Genomic DNA, 18,686 nt, shown 5'->3' with positions numbered 1-18,686 from the left:
TGCCTGTGGTGCAGAGAGAGCATTTTGCGTTTTACAGTTTCACGTTTGTCGCTCTGTTGTTAGTGTTCAACGCGAGTTCCACACAAAATTTCATAGAGATCCACCATCAAAGAACTCCATACGTAAGTGGTATGACAAATTCAACAGAACGGGATGCATTTGTAAAGAAGAATCGCCCGGTAGGCCGTCCACTTCTGAGGCAGATGTCGAAAGAGTTCGAACCAGTTTTCAACGCAGCCCACAAAAGTCAACAAGGAGAGAGAGTTAGCAAAGAGTTTCAAATGCCTCAAACGACTGTTCGGCGTGTAGTGCGTAAACATTTAAAGATGTATCCGTATCGAGTGCAGTTGTTACAACACTTAACCCCTAATGATCACACGTGTCGCAAGACTTTTTGTGAGTCATTTCAAGAGTTGTGCAGTGTTGATGATTATTTGGGCAAACTTTGTTTCAGTGATGAGGCTACGTTCTATGTGACAAGAAGGGTGAATAAACAAAATGTTCGCATTTGGGGAACAGAAAAGCCTCACCAAATCTGTGAAATTGTGCGTGATTCACCGAAGACGAATGTGTGTTGTGCAATTTCATCTTCAAAAGTTTATGGTCCGTACTTCTTTGACGAAAGAACTGTGACTGAACAAACATTTCTACAAATGCTTGCTACGTGGCTTGTGCCACAGCTCGAACATTACAGTGCAAACTTCATCTATCAATTGGATGTAGCTCCATGTCACTTTCATCACAATGTCAGAAATTTACTCAACAGACTGCCACACCGGTGGATTGGGCGGTCAGGCAAAAATGATTATCAGCTTCTACGTTGGCCACCAAGATCACCGGACTTAACCCCCTGCAATTTTTTTTTCTGTGGGAACATCTAAAAGGCATTGTCTACAAACCCCCTGTACCCCAAGATATGAATGAACTGAAAGAGCGCATCACTGCTGCAGTGCAAACTGTTGATGCAAACATGTTGAAACGGGTTTGGGCGGAATTGGAATACCGAATAGATGTATGCAGGGTAACAAAGGGGGCCCACATAGAACATTTGTGATTTTCATATTTTTATCACAAAAACTTGGAGAGTTTTAACATTTAACAACTGTAAGATTTGAAGCTATTTGGATGATTAATAAAAAAATTGTAAGGAGTTGTAATCGTTCACATCATTTTGAATCACGCTGTATATATATATATACCCTCCTCTTCCCCCAAGTTGCTGGGCTAAATTTGGATTTAAGCGGCATCAGAAGTATCACTGTTCATCTCAGTGACCCCAAAAACTATAGATTCGACACCAATATCGGTCATTTTCGATATTTTTTAAATGTATTTCTCCCTTAAGTTACACCGTGAAAGTGATATTACAAAAAACATCTCAGGTTCGGGCTTCATCTAGGTTGAAAATTTGATCGAGATCGTTCCGCTGGTTGAAGGATTATTAAGTTATATATAATCCCCTCCCCTAGGTTCTATCGTCAAAATCAATAAATAAATAAATAAATAAATACCATCCCAGGCCCGAACGTCATCTATGTTGAAAATTTGATCAAGATCGATTGGGTGGTTCAACAATGATGAAGTTGCAAAAACAGTCACTTTCGTTTTTTTACATATATATATCCCCCTCCCCGACATTGCACCATCAATGTTGAATGGTAAAAATTATCCCATTTCCGAACGTCATTTGTGTTGAAAATTTGATCGAGATCGATTCGGTGGTTCAAGAGTTATATTTTATTTATTTATATATATTTATCTCCCCCTCCCTTAGGTTCGACCGTCAAAATGAAATGAAATGAAATTTTTGAGTTTTACGTCCCACGGTTATGCCGGTTAGGCTAAAGGAGACGGTGATTATGAGAAATGATGAAATGGTGGAATGAAGAAAGTGGGAAGAAACGGGAGAACCCCGAGAAAACCCACGAGCACAGTGTTTGTCCACCACAAAGTCCACACGGCGCGAGCTGGGATCGAACCAGGGACCCCAAGCACCGGAGGTGATCGATCGTCAAAGTGAGTAAATATATATATACAGGGTGTAAAGAAAGGTTGTTTACAACGCTTGGGAGGTGATTCTACAGATGAAAACAAGTAAAAATGTCTATGTAACACAATGTCCATCTCGGTCTCCTAACCGAGTTACGGACGTTCAAAAGGGTGGGAAAATGAACTTTGAAGGCTAATTCTGGCAAAACGACAAGAAATAGAAGAACGGTGTTAGGAGGCCCACACAGACTCTCAACATGGACTATCCAAAGATACTAAGATTGGATGTGTACAAGGCGAGCGCAAGGGATTCCCTAAAGGATGCTAAGCATGCCGCGGACGTTATGAGGGCAAAGTGAGGTGAGAGGATGTATGTGAAGTGTTGATGGATACAGAAACGAATAGCTGAAGTGTGTATGCGTATTCAAGATGGCGGGAGAATTGCGTGGTTGCATAACCGTACAGGAAAGAAGCGCATTTTCGACAGTTTTTTTTCAAAGCATGTGTTCGAGAAAGCAGAAAGGGCAGTCCGACAGTGGGGTAGGGACATAGAGCGCTCTACATAGGGTCGACATAAAATATAAACTTTCCAGGCCCAAACCTAATCTAGCCTACGTTGAAAATTTGATAAGATAGGTCGTTTAGTTCAAAAGTTATTAAATTTTATAACTCTCCCTCCCATAAGTTCTACCATCAAAGTGACATAATAAGAATTCCTAGGACCGAACTTTATCTATGTTGAAAATTTGATTGAGATCGATGAGGTTGTTCAAGAGTTATTAACTCACGAACATAGTCTCTTTTATATATAATAGTGATTTTTGTATATCTCCACCTCCCCGATGTTGCTCCGTCAAAGTGAAATGATAGAAACACTTCCAGGTCCGGACCTCATCCATGTTGAATCCTCAGTGCGAAAAAGAGAGGTTAAATTCCAAACAAATAAGCGTGGGCTAGAGAAGTCGCATTATGTATTATGGGGCCGAGCCTCAATAGCAAAATATTCGTTTTAAAGATATATTTTTACATTACTGTTACTATGTTGCGTATATTACACAAAAATAATCTGATATTTGTACTTCATGTTTTAGTAGTTATAAATATTCAAAGGTTAACTTGCAAGTATCAGACAATCGTGTTCTCTCTAATGTTCGAAAATTTGTATATTTTCGGGAGAAAAACAAATAGAGAGTTTTGCTATTAACTAGCTTAAAATACCCATTCTTCTCATGGGAGCTGTATTTGGAAGTCAACTCCTGTGGGAGTATCTCCATTCATCTCAGCGAGCGCGAAAATTATGGATTTCACACTAATATCGCTCATTTTGGATTATTTTTACATGTCTCGGTAATTCTCCCCCTTTCCCCCGCAGGTGACCTCCGGCCCGCATACAATGGTGGTTGAAGTTGAAAATCATCGCTAATGGATCACCATTGATCTCAGCGACAACGAAAACTATGAATTTGACTCTGATATCGGTCATTTTGGATTATTTTACATGTCTCGGTATGCCCCCGGTAACCCCCGGCCCGCAACTGAATGGGGTGAATTTGAAAGTTAATACGATCGGAGTTTCACCATTGATCTCAACGACTGCGAAAACTATGAATTCGACACTAATATCGGTCATTTTCTACTACTTTTACATGTCCCGACAAACGACCCCCCCCCCCCTTCCTGAGACCCCCTGGTTCGAATTTAGAAAAACGTTTAGTCTTGGTCTGGGGCCTGGACCAAGGTACCCTGACCAAAATTTGTAGCTCTCGGTCCAGTCGTCTGGTCCCCAGGCCGCGCGCGCACATACACACACACACACACACAGAGAGAGAGAGAGAGGCACACACAAAAAACTCTATTTTTATTAGATGATTATGCTAATTATTCCCTTACTTTTATTAACTATACTAAGTGTTCTCTTTTTGTACTTGCAGGAACAAATGATGCCTTTGTCACAATTGCTTTGGGAAAAGATAAATATCAGACGTCTGTCAAGGAAAAATCGGTTGAATCGGTGGAATGGCATGAAGAATGCGAATTGTAAGTAACCCAATTATTCCACAAGATTATCTAGAATAATACGTAAGGTTAATATTATTATTTGCTATTTTTTCTTTTTTTTCTTTCTTTTTTCTTTTTTTAAATCTACGTCTATGAAAGAGCAAGCTGACTGATTTACTCCATCAGTTTTATGAAACCATGGAACGTGTAATTTTGCACACATGTTTCTTTTGAACGATAAACTGTGGATAATAAGATGTTTTGCTAATTTGGTCCCTAAGGAAAGGAGAATTTAACATTTTTTCTCTTTAGCAGATCTCCAAAATTGTTTGACTCATGAACTTGAAGTATTGTTTAAATGTTCTCCCTACCCAGAACTATGGATAAGACCAGAGTTTTGGGAGGTTCGATCCTTGCTGAGAAAAAGTTTTTTCTTCGTTTTCATGTTATTCTTTTATCTTTTTCTTTTATTTATTTATTTATTTATTCATTGACCATATCCGAAGCCACTACATTTAGGAATATGAAATTTTGTACAGGTTTTCTCATGTCTAGACTCTTGATGGGAATTACACTAGGTTTGGAAGAATTCCACTGCAAAAGGTAGGTTAAAAAGTTTGGTGTTTGAGACGTTAATCGTACACACACGAAATGGGTGAATTTTAATACACAATATATATAGAGTGGATCATTTATCTTGATACGCCCTTGTAACTTTTAAACTAATGAACAATAAGCGCTCAATGAAAATGTTCAGAAGGGAATATTGTTTGGCATATTCTGTGATACCACAGGTTTAACAGTGTTATGGATGGGGTCCTTGGTTCGATGCCAGCTCGCATCAAGTAAACTTTATGGTGGACAAACACGTTTGCGTGGGTTATCTCGTCGATCTCCCGTTTCCTCCTACTTTCTTCATTCCGTCCACTTTCTTCTTCAATTGTGTTCCGCTTCTTTGAAGCTGCCTGAGAATGGTTTGGCCGCACCGACTTTATCACATAGTGTGCCAAAAAGCCCCCTGCCGGTATTTGCATGGGACAAAATTTCAGCTTTTTTTGTCCATTAGTTTAAAAGTTACAGGGCCGTATCAAGATAAATGGTCCACCCTGTATATATACTTGCACGAATTTGGAAATTTTACCTCAAAGAGGGGGAAGGAAAAATTCTGCAGTTATATTGACATATACCAGTAGATGTAAAAGACATAAACTTAAGACACATGAACTTTTTGCTTCACATAATACAAACTTGCATGAATTCAGTGTTAAGACACAAGAGTGTGAAGAAGAAAAGGAGGATAGAAAAAGGTCGTAACTTAGGCGAATCAGTTGATTTTAGCTGTATCAGTGACTTTCATTATATTTGTCAAATGTACTGTTTCATATGTGATAAGGCGATTTTGCTAGTTCTCTACTGTTAAAAAAGCCATTTAGGGGAGAATTCGGGTATATTTATTTCCAGAGGGGATTGACAGCTTTTCCTAACAGTTTCCCAGAAATGGGGTGTATATAGTTTTTTGGGTGCGAGACTGCGTTGCGTACAAGATTGCGCTTGAGAAGTGTCGTTTAAGGGTGAGTAGGAAAACTAATGTCCGGGCCAGACAGATTTTGCCCGAGATTTTCAGTGGGTGCATACGAGAAAAGGTCTAACCAGGTCTCGATTTTAGGAAACGTTATGTAGGGACGAGATGGAGAAAATTCATTTCGAGTATGCTTAAATAATTTGCCTAATGATTTTTTAATGAATTGCGGAGAGTCGGTTCTATTGAACTGCGAGCAACCGATTCAATTTTGTCTCGACTTATGCACAAGTAATTTAATCTCGGCATTGCGAAATTTCATTTTGGGAAGGGGATTTAAATGCAGTGAGTGAATTTATAGTTTTCAGTTGGCGAGGAAGCAATGTAGTTAGTTAGGTCTCTATGTTGAAATATGTCATTTAGGATTGATTTTACAATGGGTTAAGGACACAGTGTATTTGAACTGTAGACAACGATTGTCCTAAAACCGAAAGCTTTTCAAATATTATATCTTTTCGCGCGAAGAACGGGCACTTGTGCTAATAAATAAAATAAAAATACTGCAGTTTGTATATGTTTTTATAAGATTTCACATTTTGAGATTATTTTCCTGTAACAGTTTCAGTTCAAATTTCTTCTGCCACCTGCATTCTACCCAGCTGTTAGTTATTTTAAGCTGGAAAGATTAATTACTTGTAATTATCCTAAACAAACAAACAAAAAGAAATGAGCTTACCTAGTTTATTTATTTTAGGTTACATAAAACAATTAGTGCTTTTATTTTCGTTATTCATATTTTTTTAAAGTCGCAAGGATACTGTATATCGTACGCAATCGACGATACGATATATTATTATATGCAAGTCTTTGGTTCCCGAGTTATGAGCCATCAAATTTAGGGTGTGGACAAATAAAATTTCGCAAAATGTTGATTTACGCAATCGATTAAACTCATCCGATCTTAGCCAAAACTCGGCATATTTGTAGGATTTGACGAGCTTAGTATGCATATGAAATATGGTGTGGAAGCTATTGGCTGTCGCGTCATCGGCTATCAAATTTGGACTTTTTATGTATTTATTTATTTATTTGATTTGATTTGGTTTGAGTTTAGCGTCTCTTTCAACATCTAAGCTATATGAGAGTTGACCTACAGCCTGACGTGGGATCCGAACCACATGAGCTCCCGCCGGGAAGTTTGGACTTAATAAGAGTTTCGAAAATATATGTAATTTGTATTAAAAGGAAAATACAGAAGTACACGGAACAAAACCCTTAAACGTTAATTTAAGGCTTAACATAGTAAGCGATGAGACGGTTGATTAGCTGTTGTAAAGATTTTCGAAATAAACATCAATGATTAATTTCTTTCCGCAGTACAGAAACTTAATAGTTAGGCCTATTCGTCATTCTTTGAGTGTGATACTTCTGAATCAATTTCCAGGATAAATGCAGGTTTCCTTTTGCATACCTTCCAGTAGAAAAAAAAATCTCTCGAACGTTTTTGACACCAAAAAACACAGTCTGCCGAGAAACAGAGAATACAATCTGTGCTATATTTTGAAGAGTTCGAGGAAACGTGTCGGATATACTTTAGCATCTGTGATGTATCTGTCTCAATTGCGGCTCTAATCCTCTCACGAAGCTGTTCCAGAGTTGTTACTTTGGTAGAGTACAATCTGTCTTTAACATATACTCACAGGAAGAAATCCAGGGGAGTAATATCAGGTAACAGGGGTGGTCATGGGATTGAGAAAGTTACGCCACAGATGCTAAAGGGTATCTGGAAAGAAATCGAGTATCGATTAGACATCCTCCGTGCCACTCATGGAGCTCATGTAGAAATAGTGTGATCGCACAAACAAAACATCAAAACTTTGTGTATCCATTGCTTTATGAATCTTCTTTATGTGTCGAATATACAGTATGTTGTATTACAGACATTTCAAATTAGGGCGTTTCTCTCGGACACCCTGTATATCTGGCTCTGTATATATTTTAAAACTATATATTAAAGCATATACAATTATCAGCAGGAAGAAGATTATTATTTGATACATAAAAGAGTATAAAACAAGGGAATTTATTTCCCTTAATTTGGTCAGTGATATTCAAGTAGTTTTAATTGACTCTTTATATATATATATATATATATATATATATATATATATATATATATATATATATATATATATATATATATATATATATATATATATATATATATATATATATATCAGACATAAACATGAAGTCACATTTTAATGTTTAATAGACGTGTTAGGGGTAGAATGCATATTAATTCTTTCAGCGTTTTCATGTTATTTTTAGTATCAATGTATGTGTTCGTTAATGCTAGATTTTTATATGCATTATTTGCAATTACTTTTTAATTACAGGCAAATACCAAAGCAGGGCAACACAGCGGAAATTGTACTGACAGTTTTACACAGAAACTTCCTTGGAGTGGATGAATTTTTAGGAATGATTAACATACCTCTTGCCGAATTCGATGTGTATGAGAGGCCAAGGAATAGGTGAGCGATTTATTTATTTATTTATTTATTTATTATTAATGATTAGTAACTATACAGTTCATTTCTTCAATGCAGAGAGTAGGTTTGGCAGAGTCGGTTCAGAAAATGCATTTTCCGTAAGCTGTTGAATTCAGTAGTTGATTTGTATGTACTTACTAAAGTTCTTTTGTAATTAGTTTGAACCAACAGAAATCATTATATATGAAACCGTATGCGTATTGAATGACATGCCGATATTGGAAGATAAACATCAAGCCAATCTGAACAGTGTGTGATATAACTAAAATATTTTTAAGTATGTATCTGTCTAAGAAAGAAGAAAAATGTAAAACATTCAAAATATGCAAGATTATATTTTGTTATGTTAGTTTTTATTATTATTATTTTTTGTAAGTCCAGTCTTTTGGCCATTTGTTTGTAATTTAACATAAGATCCTAATCACATGTGCTACAAACGGTATCTAACCTAAAGTTCATTCAACGAACCTTCTGATCCTGATGTAAACATTGCAGAATTGTATTACTCCGCCAGTCATCGGATGATTGGCTATCGGTCAGCGCTTCTTTCGAGAAGCACGTGCTTGTACCCTGTCGATGTTTTACTTATTCCCCGCATGTGACCATATTGTTAACTGTGATTCGCGCTAAAGTTGGGTCAAAACCACTTTCAATGCATGTGTATTCTCTTTTATTGCATTAATTCAATTTAGTTCTTAGACAAAGTGTTGTTTCTGTTGTCTAATTCTAAGGAATTATGGTAATGAGCCTTATAAGCAAGGACTATTTTCTTCTGCCGCATGGGTGTTCTAAGGCTCTCTAACCAATAAAATCAAACAATCACCACGTGTATTTGTTTACATGAGGTACTGAACGTTCCTTGAATAAACTTTAGGATCATTCATAAATGATACAGAACGCACGTTTGAATTCGTTTGTTTTGCTATTTGTAGGAATGTCGAGATATCTCATATCGTGGCTAGACTATACCATGATATTGTAAAACATCCAAGAAATTGTTATGACTGGTCAAGCGAAACAAGACTGCAGTACTCCAGTGCTAGACATGTTGTATATATTTTTCATATATTTATGTATCATGGAAAGAAATAAGTCCAAATTTCTTATTTTATTTTATTTATTTGTTTTTTTGGATGTCGGCTCATTTTTTATTATTATTTTAATAATGCATTTACAAATAACCAAAGACAGAATTTCAGAATTCAGTTATATTTGTACGCATGCAAATAGGAGGATACCATCAAGAATATTATCATTCTTTTTGACGGATGTAGAAATAACTTGAAACCAAATATTTTTTGTGATGATTTGTATTGTGTTTCATACAATTTTCTACTTCCTATTCTGCCAATACTCCTCGTATTTTCTTCGTTGTATATTGATAAATGTCTTTTTTTTTTCCTCAGATGGTATATCTTAAAGAACAAACCTGGGAAGGAGAAAAACAAGTCTCGTGGCGAATTGGAAGTGAAAGTGGCATTCATTGTAAAGGCTGGAAGTTTGACAGATTTAAGTAAAAAGGAAAAGCACAAATCGTCCCTAGGTCAGCTATCTGTCATGGCTCAGTCTGTAGGTGAGTGAGGATCTCAGGCATTATCACACAAATCAGGGAAACTTTCAATTACGTATTTGAATAATGGATACTCTGTCGTAGAAAGTAAGGTTGTACTGGCATTGGTTTTTGTTTTGAGAATTCAAAACATTTTCTAACGTATGACCATGCAATAGTAAAAGTAGTTAAAAAAAAAAAAAAAAAAAAAACAGTGCAAATTCTTTAGAAGGTGATGCACATCACTAAGTGGAAAAGTGTTCTATTAAAGAGGTAGGAAAGCATGGAAAATAATTCGTAATAAAACTTAGGTTAAAAACTGATTTTAGAAATTGTATCCACACAAGCTAATGTAATCTCTCCCTAGAAGTTAATGTCTTGAGTCTTGTTCAATCGCCAGTCGGAGTACATATTTTCCCCTGCATGTTTATTTCTCAATAATTCTGAAAGTAATGAGTAAACTTTCTGTGATATATAGGGAAAATAACTTTTAAAAAATGTACAGTAATCAATTCGTTTTACATTAATTTGTTTGAATGATGTCGGCAAGAAAACATACAGGGGAAGGTATGCACTTTTAATGGTGACTAATGTTTTTTGTAAAGAAAAGTGAGAGTCGGAGACAATGCACAAGTAAATATTTGACAGAAGAAACCTCTAGCTAGTAAGCTATTTCTAGAGATCTTTTAGAACTTCTCGGAAGTGCAATTAAGAGATCTGGTAGCACATCTGAGAATTTGGCCAAAATATGATGTCAAAGGTAGGCGTATTACAATATCTTGCATGATCTACCTTTGCTTGATTCAACATTCAATAATTGATTGTGAGAATATATGCTGGCAATTAGCGATCATATATATATATATTTTTTTTTCTTATATGTTTTCAACATATGTATAAGTGTAAAAGCAACCGACTTAACCTCGTATAACCATACACATAGAGTAAAATACAAACATACGGATCATATGTTTTAAGAGGAATCATAGATCAGAGTATATTTATACATGCACAGATAGTTACCAAAATAATGGAAATACCTAAACAAAAGTCAACTTACCTTATTGATAGGGCATTGGATCACGTTTAGATATAGTACATCATGTATTTCGTTATGAAATTGAGTCATGTAACTTGCAAATCGTTTCCACGGTAATACGGAAACATTCGTCATACAGTGCAGCACTCAGTTGCATCAGCAATTATGAAGAAAGAAAGGAGGTGGGCGGATAAGGGCCATTTTTCGTCCATCAGACAACGGAAAAATGAAGTGTCCGATTCCGATAAGTTTGCAATGTATTTGTATACTAGAAGATATGTTGCATATGCAAAAATAATAGATACGTGATAAAGAAAATAGTAAGTCATAGAAATGAGTGCCCAAAAAGAGTTCGTTTCAGCGTTTTGCGACATTTTGGTAATGTTTGCTGTCTTTGATTGAGGCTTATAGGAAGAAGGAGTCGATGAACCAAAATAAATCTGACTCGTCATAATATAACGCTGTGTAACCTTTGATATGAGTACTAACTGATGTTGGTTCAGTGTGTCCTTCTACCTATTAGAGAACAAAATGTATTGCGCGAGAGTATAGAGCGATGAATACCGTTTATACGCTGTAATGTACGAGTTCAACTGGAGACTCCAGCTCTGATGTTAGTTACCGATTTTGACTGAAAATACATACTCAGCATGTCAATAAAATATATAAAGAAAATTTATTGTTTGCGCGGATATGTGTGTAGGGCAGCAAAAAAAGAGACAGTACGTTATGGAGTATTGAGAAGGCGTGTCATTTCTGAAAGTGGTATGAGTAAAAGTGCGAGCAGGAAAACCAGTCGCGGAATGGCATGAAATTCTGCAATAGATATATATATCGAAAAATCATACATACCACGCGTCAACGAAGTACCGATGGGAAGTCATTGATGCGTTATATTGCAATACTGAGGGAAAGATGAAAAACAACGACCAACAATAGCTACCTGATGTATCCGATCCTTACACTCACGAGCACTTAAGTGACAAAGGTATGTACTCTCTGTACATACATCATGACGATGCTTCTGTTCTCCGAGTTCAGTGGTACTGTCAATGTAAAGTAGGCGCACGGGTCGTCGGATGTTGTGGGCATGTTGCTTCCGTACTATGGTTTTTGGCTTACTGGCGCCACAATTCCACCGCAGTTAAGAAACCAAGTCTAGAATATACTCATACACTACAAGATGCCGCCGCTGCACGATGGTCCAGTGGCGATTCGGATGACGACAGCAAGCACGATGCTTAATCTGCAAACTAGCTACAAGTGTCTCCAGCTATCTGATTATTATCTATGCTTGATTATTTCCGATGTAATATATTGATCTCATAGTCGTAGTAGACTTCATTCTTCTTATTCTTGCCGTTAGTGTTCTATTTACTATTGCTTTTTCGGATTCCAACTCATGACATTAGTGTTTACGTTCCTTCATTAACACATGATTTACGTCTTTGTTTATTTTATTATTATTATTTTTTTTACCTCTCACTTATAGCGGTTTCCGTCAAAATATATTTGTTTTCTTATTTTTATGAGGTATACTATTGGAAACCATGCATTTCACATCTCGGGCCTGATGGGCGAAAAATGGCCCTTATCAGCCCACCTCCTTTTGACGGACATACTGCTCTAAAAACTAAAAATAGACGTTTAATAATGTTAAGGTCAGAAGATTGAAGAAGGAGTAGAAGTTTATCCTGATGTTTCTCAAATCACTCTTGAACAGATCTGTTTGTGTATGTTGGTGTGTTGTCATCTTGGAAGAACAACCACCACATAGGATACATCTGATTACCTAAAATGTCCACATAATCACTGGCAGTAATTGAGAGTAACTGTAGAACCATGAAATTGTGGCTGATAAACATAGTTAGGGAGAAACATGACTCCCATCAAGATAAGATGCCCATATTAGCGTCCTCCAATTATCGGAGGCCCATGTTCTTATTACCTTGTTGCTTCGCGTAACACGGTGGCAGCAATCAGAGGTTTTAAAATCTCAACCCCACCGCGGATGTTGAGGTTATACATCTGTTGCCGGATTGTGATTGTAGAAACAGGTTGTTGCAGGTTCTGATTGACTTTTGCACTCAATCGTGTGGCATTGGTTCTGCGATTCTTTGTGACAGATCTCTTCAATGTTCGGCGACCCCTTCCACATAGGCTTTGTTTCCGTCTACTGTTTACTATCTGACGATCTCTGGGCACGGATCCTGTATGCCGTCATCACGTTGGACACTGTTGCTCTTGATACACTTAACATACTGGCAGTCTTGAATACACTTGCTTCAGTTAAATGCGCACCCACAATTTCCATCCTGAAAATTGGAGAGGTCTTGCTTATTGTACATACTAATTCGTACCGTATTGTTTCAGTACTACTCATTATCACCAAACACAACACTAACACGAGACTTTTACTAAGTAATATGTTATGTAACAGTACATAGATGTTTCTATTATTTAAATAACTGTGTGTATATGTAAGCAGAACGAAGTTAACAGTCCTTGCAAATTAGTTAGTGAGGACCATGACATTCCACTTTAATTTTTATAAATATATATATGAGAAATAGAGGAAGTAACAATTATTTTCTTACAACATATCCTGTGTTGATGGAAGGAAATAGTGGTTGTTGTGGAAAAATAATTGATGAAACTAGGATTTAGGAGGAAATGGTAAAACCCGTGGACATAGGTCAAACTTCGACATGAAGAGTGAAAATGAATGCTTATTCTTAAAAAGAAATGTGATTAGCGTACCAGCACGGTCATCCGGAGATTTCGTTGCAATTAATTTCTCTAAGCTGTCTGCATCTTTCGTTATGTTCCAAGGTTGGACTTTATTCCATTTCTTCACCTAGTTTTGTTTGTATAAAAAGATGTAAAAAAGGGATGATGAATTGGTGTTTTGTGTTTAATTTTCATGTTTGGAAAATTGTCGTTTGTTATAATCTTATATGTTAATATTTCTCTTGTAATATGACTAATTATATACGGTTTCTACATGTTTTTTGTATTTGTAGGTGGTAGTCTTCTAAGTATAGGAAGTCTAGAAAAGAGAGGAGGATTGAAGAAACTAGCTAAATCAATAGGTAAGTATTATGTTTGTTCCGTTGTGTTTTTAAGTGTTTTCTCTTGCAAAATTGCCGCAAACTTGTGTAATATTCGTTCATTTAATTTATCAAGAATTTGCCTTTCGCATGATAAAATCGTAGCTTTGATCAAACGAATGTAAAATTAAATTACTGAAATAAAAGGTAATAGATAATCATTAATTATTTCTCCCTGTTTGTCCCATTTCGATATACTGTATGTAGTTCCATAAATATAATACAGAGTATTCGTGAGTGTGTATGCATCTGACTGTGCATAAAATAGCATTATGATACTGATTATTATCTATTGAACAAAATGTAGAAAATCCTACTTGACTTGTTTGTACAGCAGGTATATTACAGCAGCTTGTGAGCAGTATTTTACACAATATTATAATTCATTATTATGTTCAGTAGCGAGGACTCCACCAAAGAAAATGTAGGTTAAGGGTTAGTAAGCAATAGGTAAAGGAAGGTGGCACCAACGACTTATTCTAATAGTGTCGTCCAGTACTTCCAGGTTCTCTCTCTTTAGCTACTACTTACTTTCATCGTGTCTTTCATTTAATAATATTTCCCATTATGAAGGGAGTTTGAACATTAAGTTCAAGAACAAAGTAATGACCGTAAGCGAGAGACAAGTTTACCAGATGAATACGTGAATCTTCAAGGTTAATGTCAGTAACTTCGACCTTACGTACTTCCATATCTACAATAGACAGTCATTCCTGATATTAAATGGCGAAAGCCTGTTCTGTTTTTGGCACTTACTCAGATTCAACGTTTGCGCTTCAGCGCTTTGTTGATATGGTTGTAAATCATATATATAGCACATACGTCACAATACTTGTTTACCTTGCCATCTTTGCAACCAAGCGTTTTTTCCCCTTGTTGTTTCAGTTTAATTACATAAAACATAATTTGTCTTTTTCTGGCTTTCTAAGAAATACACTATCAAATTTTTCCTCCTTTTATATCATCATTAAGTGCACTAAGAATGCGAAACAATGACGACAATATACCCATTTCTCCTGTTCATAGTAATCAAGTTCATCAATATTTCGGCTGAATTCGATAGCCTTGTTCGCAAAGAATGGGTAAGATGTGGAGACTGAAGGAAAGATGGTGATTTAGTACTAGAAGGATGCAAAATGTGTATGAAACTGTGTGTTCAAAACGCTTTTGTAGATGAAAGTTACTATTAGATATTTGATGGTGTTAGCCATTGTGCTTATTTTTACTGGGTGAGTTGATCATATAGTTTTGCATGATAATAAAGATTCCACATTTTACCTAAATTTCCTTGGTCAGAATTCAATTTCAGATATTTTGTTTTATTGAAAGCTGACTCGAAAAATATCTTTCTCAGGCGTCCTTGACATATTAAATCCTTGGTTTAATATTACTTTTTATGTCGACATATGATTCCTTACAGATTGCTTCATACACACTAGATAAGAAGAAACATCCATGCAATAGCTGTTATATAATCTGTTAGGAATATTTCTACATTCTTTGGAGGTTAAGTTCTGTTTCGGTATTATATTTTCGGAAATAGATTTTAACTCTTTTGTTATTTTTGGTAGACTGAAACTCTAATCTTTATATGTCTATTCGTTTGGTCTAAGTAATGAAGTATTCAGTTTCCGATTACACTGGTCAACAGTGAAAATGCTTCGAAGATAAAACTAACCAATTTTTACTAATTTTAGGGTGCTGATAACGAATATGAAATTAGTTTCTGAAGATTGGTTAAGGTTTCAAAGAAATACGTTATCACCCGATGTGCTCTGCTGGGCAAATTAAGGGTTCGTGGCAACAGGAGCTGTCTACTTATTTCAACAAACTTCCATTGTTAGACAGTTAATTTCATTGCTGTCCTCAGGGACATACGCATGGGTGGGTCCTGCGGGTCTTGACACCCCGACTTGTTTGTAAATTTTGTCTAATTTCAGGTGCAATTTTGCAAATTTTAATATAATTTTGCTTCAAATTGTATTTGGACCCCCGAAAAGCTTAGGACCCGTCCCGAAATAAATTCCTGTGTAGTCTCTGGCTATCCATATTGCTCGCACTTCATCACCAACAAATATCAACCACTTCACGGTTTCGTTTGTATTGAAGAATTTGCCAGAGAAAACATGTTGTGTATCGTTCTTTTGTAGTTACAATTTGCCATCTCGGAAGTATTCGTGGTAAGATATTGGGTGCTGTTATTATTATTATTATTATTATTATTATTTATCGTTCTATGACTATACTCACCAGAAACTTGTCGCGTAAATGTGTTTGTAGTGCAGAGCAAATGGTTGTTTTTAACGAAGTGAAGCGAAAAGTGGAATTTCGCTCCTATCACAAAGAAAGCCTATCACTTGTACTTTGGCTGTGGACAAGAAGTGGGAGATGTGGACAAGAAGTGAGCACCACATATATGTTGTAATACTTGTTCTACAAATTTGCGGGACTGGCTACACGGAAATAGGCCAATCGTGCCATTTGCAGTTCCAATGATACGGAAAGAACCGACAGATCATACTTCAAACTGCTATTTTTGCATACTACTTCCAATTAAAAGTCTATCCAAAAAAGAAAAAAGTGGACTACTACTTATTCAAATATTCCTTGAAATGTTCGTCACTGTGCCACACTCTGAATAACTAAAGGTTCCAGAACTTCACGTACCTTACTCCAGTGTTTCACCCGTTGAAGAGCAAAATGCGAACAATGTCGACCCACATTGTCAAATTCTGCTGCAGATTCATCGTCTTCCATCGATCCTAACTTCACAAAACCAAAATATTATTATCTATTCACCATATGATACTCAACCTGAATTAAAATACCTGGGGTTGTCAAAAGTGGCGCAGAACTGCTGGCATCCAAACTCAAGAAGTTGGAAGCTTATTCTGAAGATCTAAAAGTGTTCGTGTTTTGAACATACAACGATAACGTTATATATTATAAAATTTACCTGTGCCAATTTACAAGAAAAAGAATCAGGGGCGAATTATGTGAGCAATTTGATATAATGAAAAGAAATATATGTAAATTATTTTCGATTGTCAATTTTTCGTATATAGTTGCGATGGTTACGATGTAAATGTAATGAAGAATAAGTCAAGATATACGGCTACGTGTGTTTAATCATTAAAAACTAGTATCAAAATAATAATTTGTGTTTATCTTTATACTAAAAAGGAACCAGGTAATAATTAAATGCTATATCAAAATTGTTATAGCTAAATAGCGTGTATAAAAACAGAAATATATTTATGATCTTTAAGATGATTAACCTTACATTTTTATGGTGCCGAAACCCGGGACCCTGTACAGTCTTGAAGATCAGTAGAGACGGGGTTATAAGTTTATTTAAAGAGACTTATGAATATTCAATATACGTATTTACGTAGTGGAAGAAAGATAGAACGAAGGGTAAATATGGCTAATGTACAGAATATCGATAGATCTACGACTGATAGCACAGAAGAAACCATGTTGCAATCTGTAACTATCAATCAAGTTATGGATATGTTAAAACAATTAAGTCAACAAATGAAGGAAGGTCAGACTCAGCACACTCACCAAATTAGGAAACTCAAGGAAGAACAAAGTCAACAAATTAAGGAGCTCCAGGAAGATCTTGAGAAAAAGATCAACAAACAAACGCAAGATTTCGAGGCGAAGTTTGAACAAATAGGACTATGTCACGAAAACAAATGGAAAGCCGTTCAAAGTGAACTTGCTAACATGAATCAGTGCATTATCACCAGATTTGAACGATATGACGGAAAATTACTAGAAATAGGACAAAAGGTCAATGAATTTCAAGGGTCAATAAATGATCTAGAATCCACAGTATGTGTGCATGAGAACCATATTAAGCGGTTACAGGAAGAGGTCCATTTGTTGAAAGAGAAAGGTATCCCTGACGATACATCACAAGAGGATGGACATAGAAACGAAGTACCTTCTGCCTTTTCTAATCGTCAACCTAATCGTCCCCATCGCAGAGTAGTGAAAATCAACACGTCATCAAGCGGTGAAGAGGAAAGTGCAGATGCAGAAAGAAGAGGGAGACAGTCATCCCGACCTAATTTTAACAGGCGTACAAAATCAATACAGGTAAACGCATAAGATTTAGTGAGGTTAAGTCACTTACTAGATTTAGTGGCGTACCTGAGGATATCCCTGCTAGATCGTTTCTTGAAAAGTTTGAAGATGAATGCGAGCTGATAGGTATAGACGAGTCCCAATATCTAAAATTGTTGCCACATGTATTGCTACCGCCTTGTTTAACTTGGTATAAAGCTATCAGGAGCAGTTTGTACACATATTCTGATTTCAAAAATGCTCTGTTATCAAATTATGAGAATGATTTCATGATTGCAAACAGAGACGTCATTTTAAGAACCAAATCTTATAGTCCAAAACTCCATGGAAGTATTACTGAGTTTGTGGTATCAACGTACAATGAGCTAAGATCTCTAAATCCTACTTATCCTGAATCCCGTATTATAGCATCCATTCGAATTTTGCTGCCATACAGGTTACAACAATTGTTAATGTCTGCACAGTGTATTAGCTTCAATCATTTGATCATGCTTGTTCAAAGCTATGAAAGTCAGTCAATAATTCATAATGATAATAATAATAGAATCCAGGATAGAGGTCAGGTTAATTCTAGACGTAATACAATTCAGTATGCTTCTGTTAGTAATATTAATGTGCAACCTGAGAATCATTCTAATGTAACTGGTTTTAATAATAGAGGGAATAACTATAATGGTACCGGTAATCAAACACAATCTAGTTGCAGAAATAGAATTAGAAACTTTAGAAATGGCAATAGAAATTTCAACAGAAATAACAATTATCGCAGATTTTCTCAAACTCGATTTGCAGAGGGCAGGAGTTTTGTAAATAGAAATCCAAGTACTGTAAC

General features: G+C 36.1%; 1 protein-coding gene across 2 annotated transcripts in view; it reads left to right on the top strand.

The window, feature by feature from the left end:
• Rip11 (Rab11 interacting protein) overlaps nucleotides 1–18,686 on the top strand; it is a 90,506-nt gene that overhangs the window by 34,768 nt on the left and 37,052 nt on the right. For both annotated transcript variants that reach the window (XM_081761866.1, XM_081761867.1), the window contains exons 3-6: nucleotides 3,921–4,026; nucleotides 7,906–8,043; nucleotides 9,468–9,634; nucleotides 13,673–13,741. In XM_081761866.1, coding sequence (XP_081617992.1) covers nucleotides 3,921–4,026; nucleotides 7,906–8,043; nucleotides 9,468–9,634; nucleotides 13,673–13,741 — 480 coding nt within the window. The remainder of the gene's footprint in view (nucleotides 1–3,920; nucleotides 4,027–7,905; nucleotides 8,044–9,467; nucleotides 9,635–13,672; nucleotides 13,742–18,686) is intronic.

This window comes from Thermobia domestica, chromosome 6 (genome assembly GCF_964235325.1).
Source record: "Thermobia domestica chromosome 6, izTheDome1.hap1.1, whole genome shotgun sequence".
Lineage (NCBI taxonomy): Eukaryota > Metazoa > Arthropoda > Insecta > Zygentoma > Lepismatidae > Thermobia > Thermobia domestica.
Note: the sequence above shows the minus strand (reverse complement) of the source record. Positions and strands in the feature narration are given on the sequence as shown.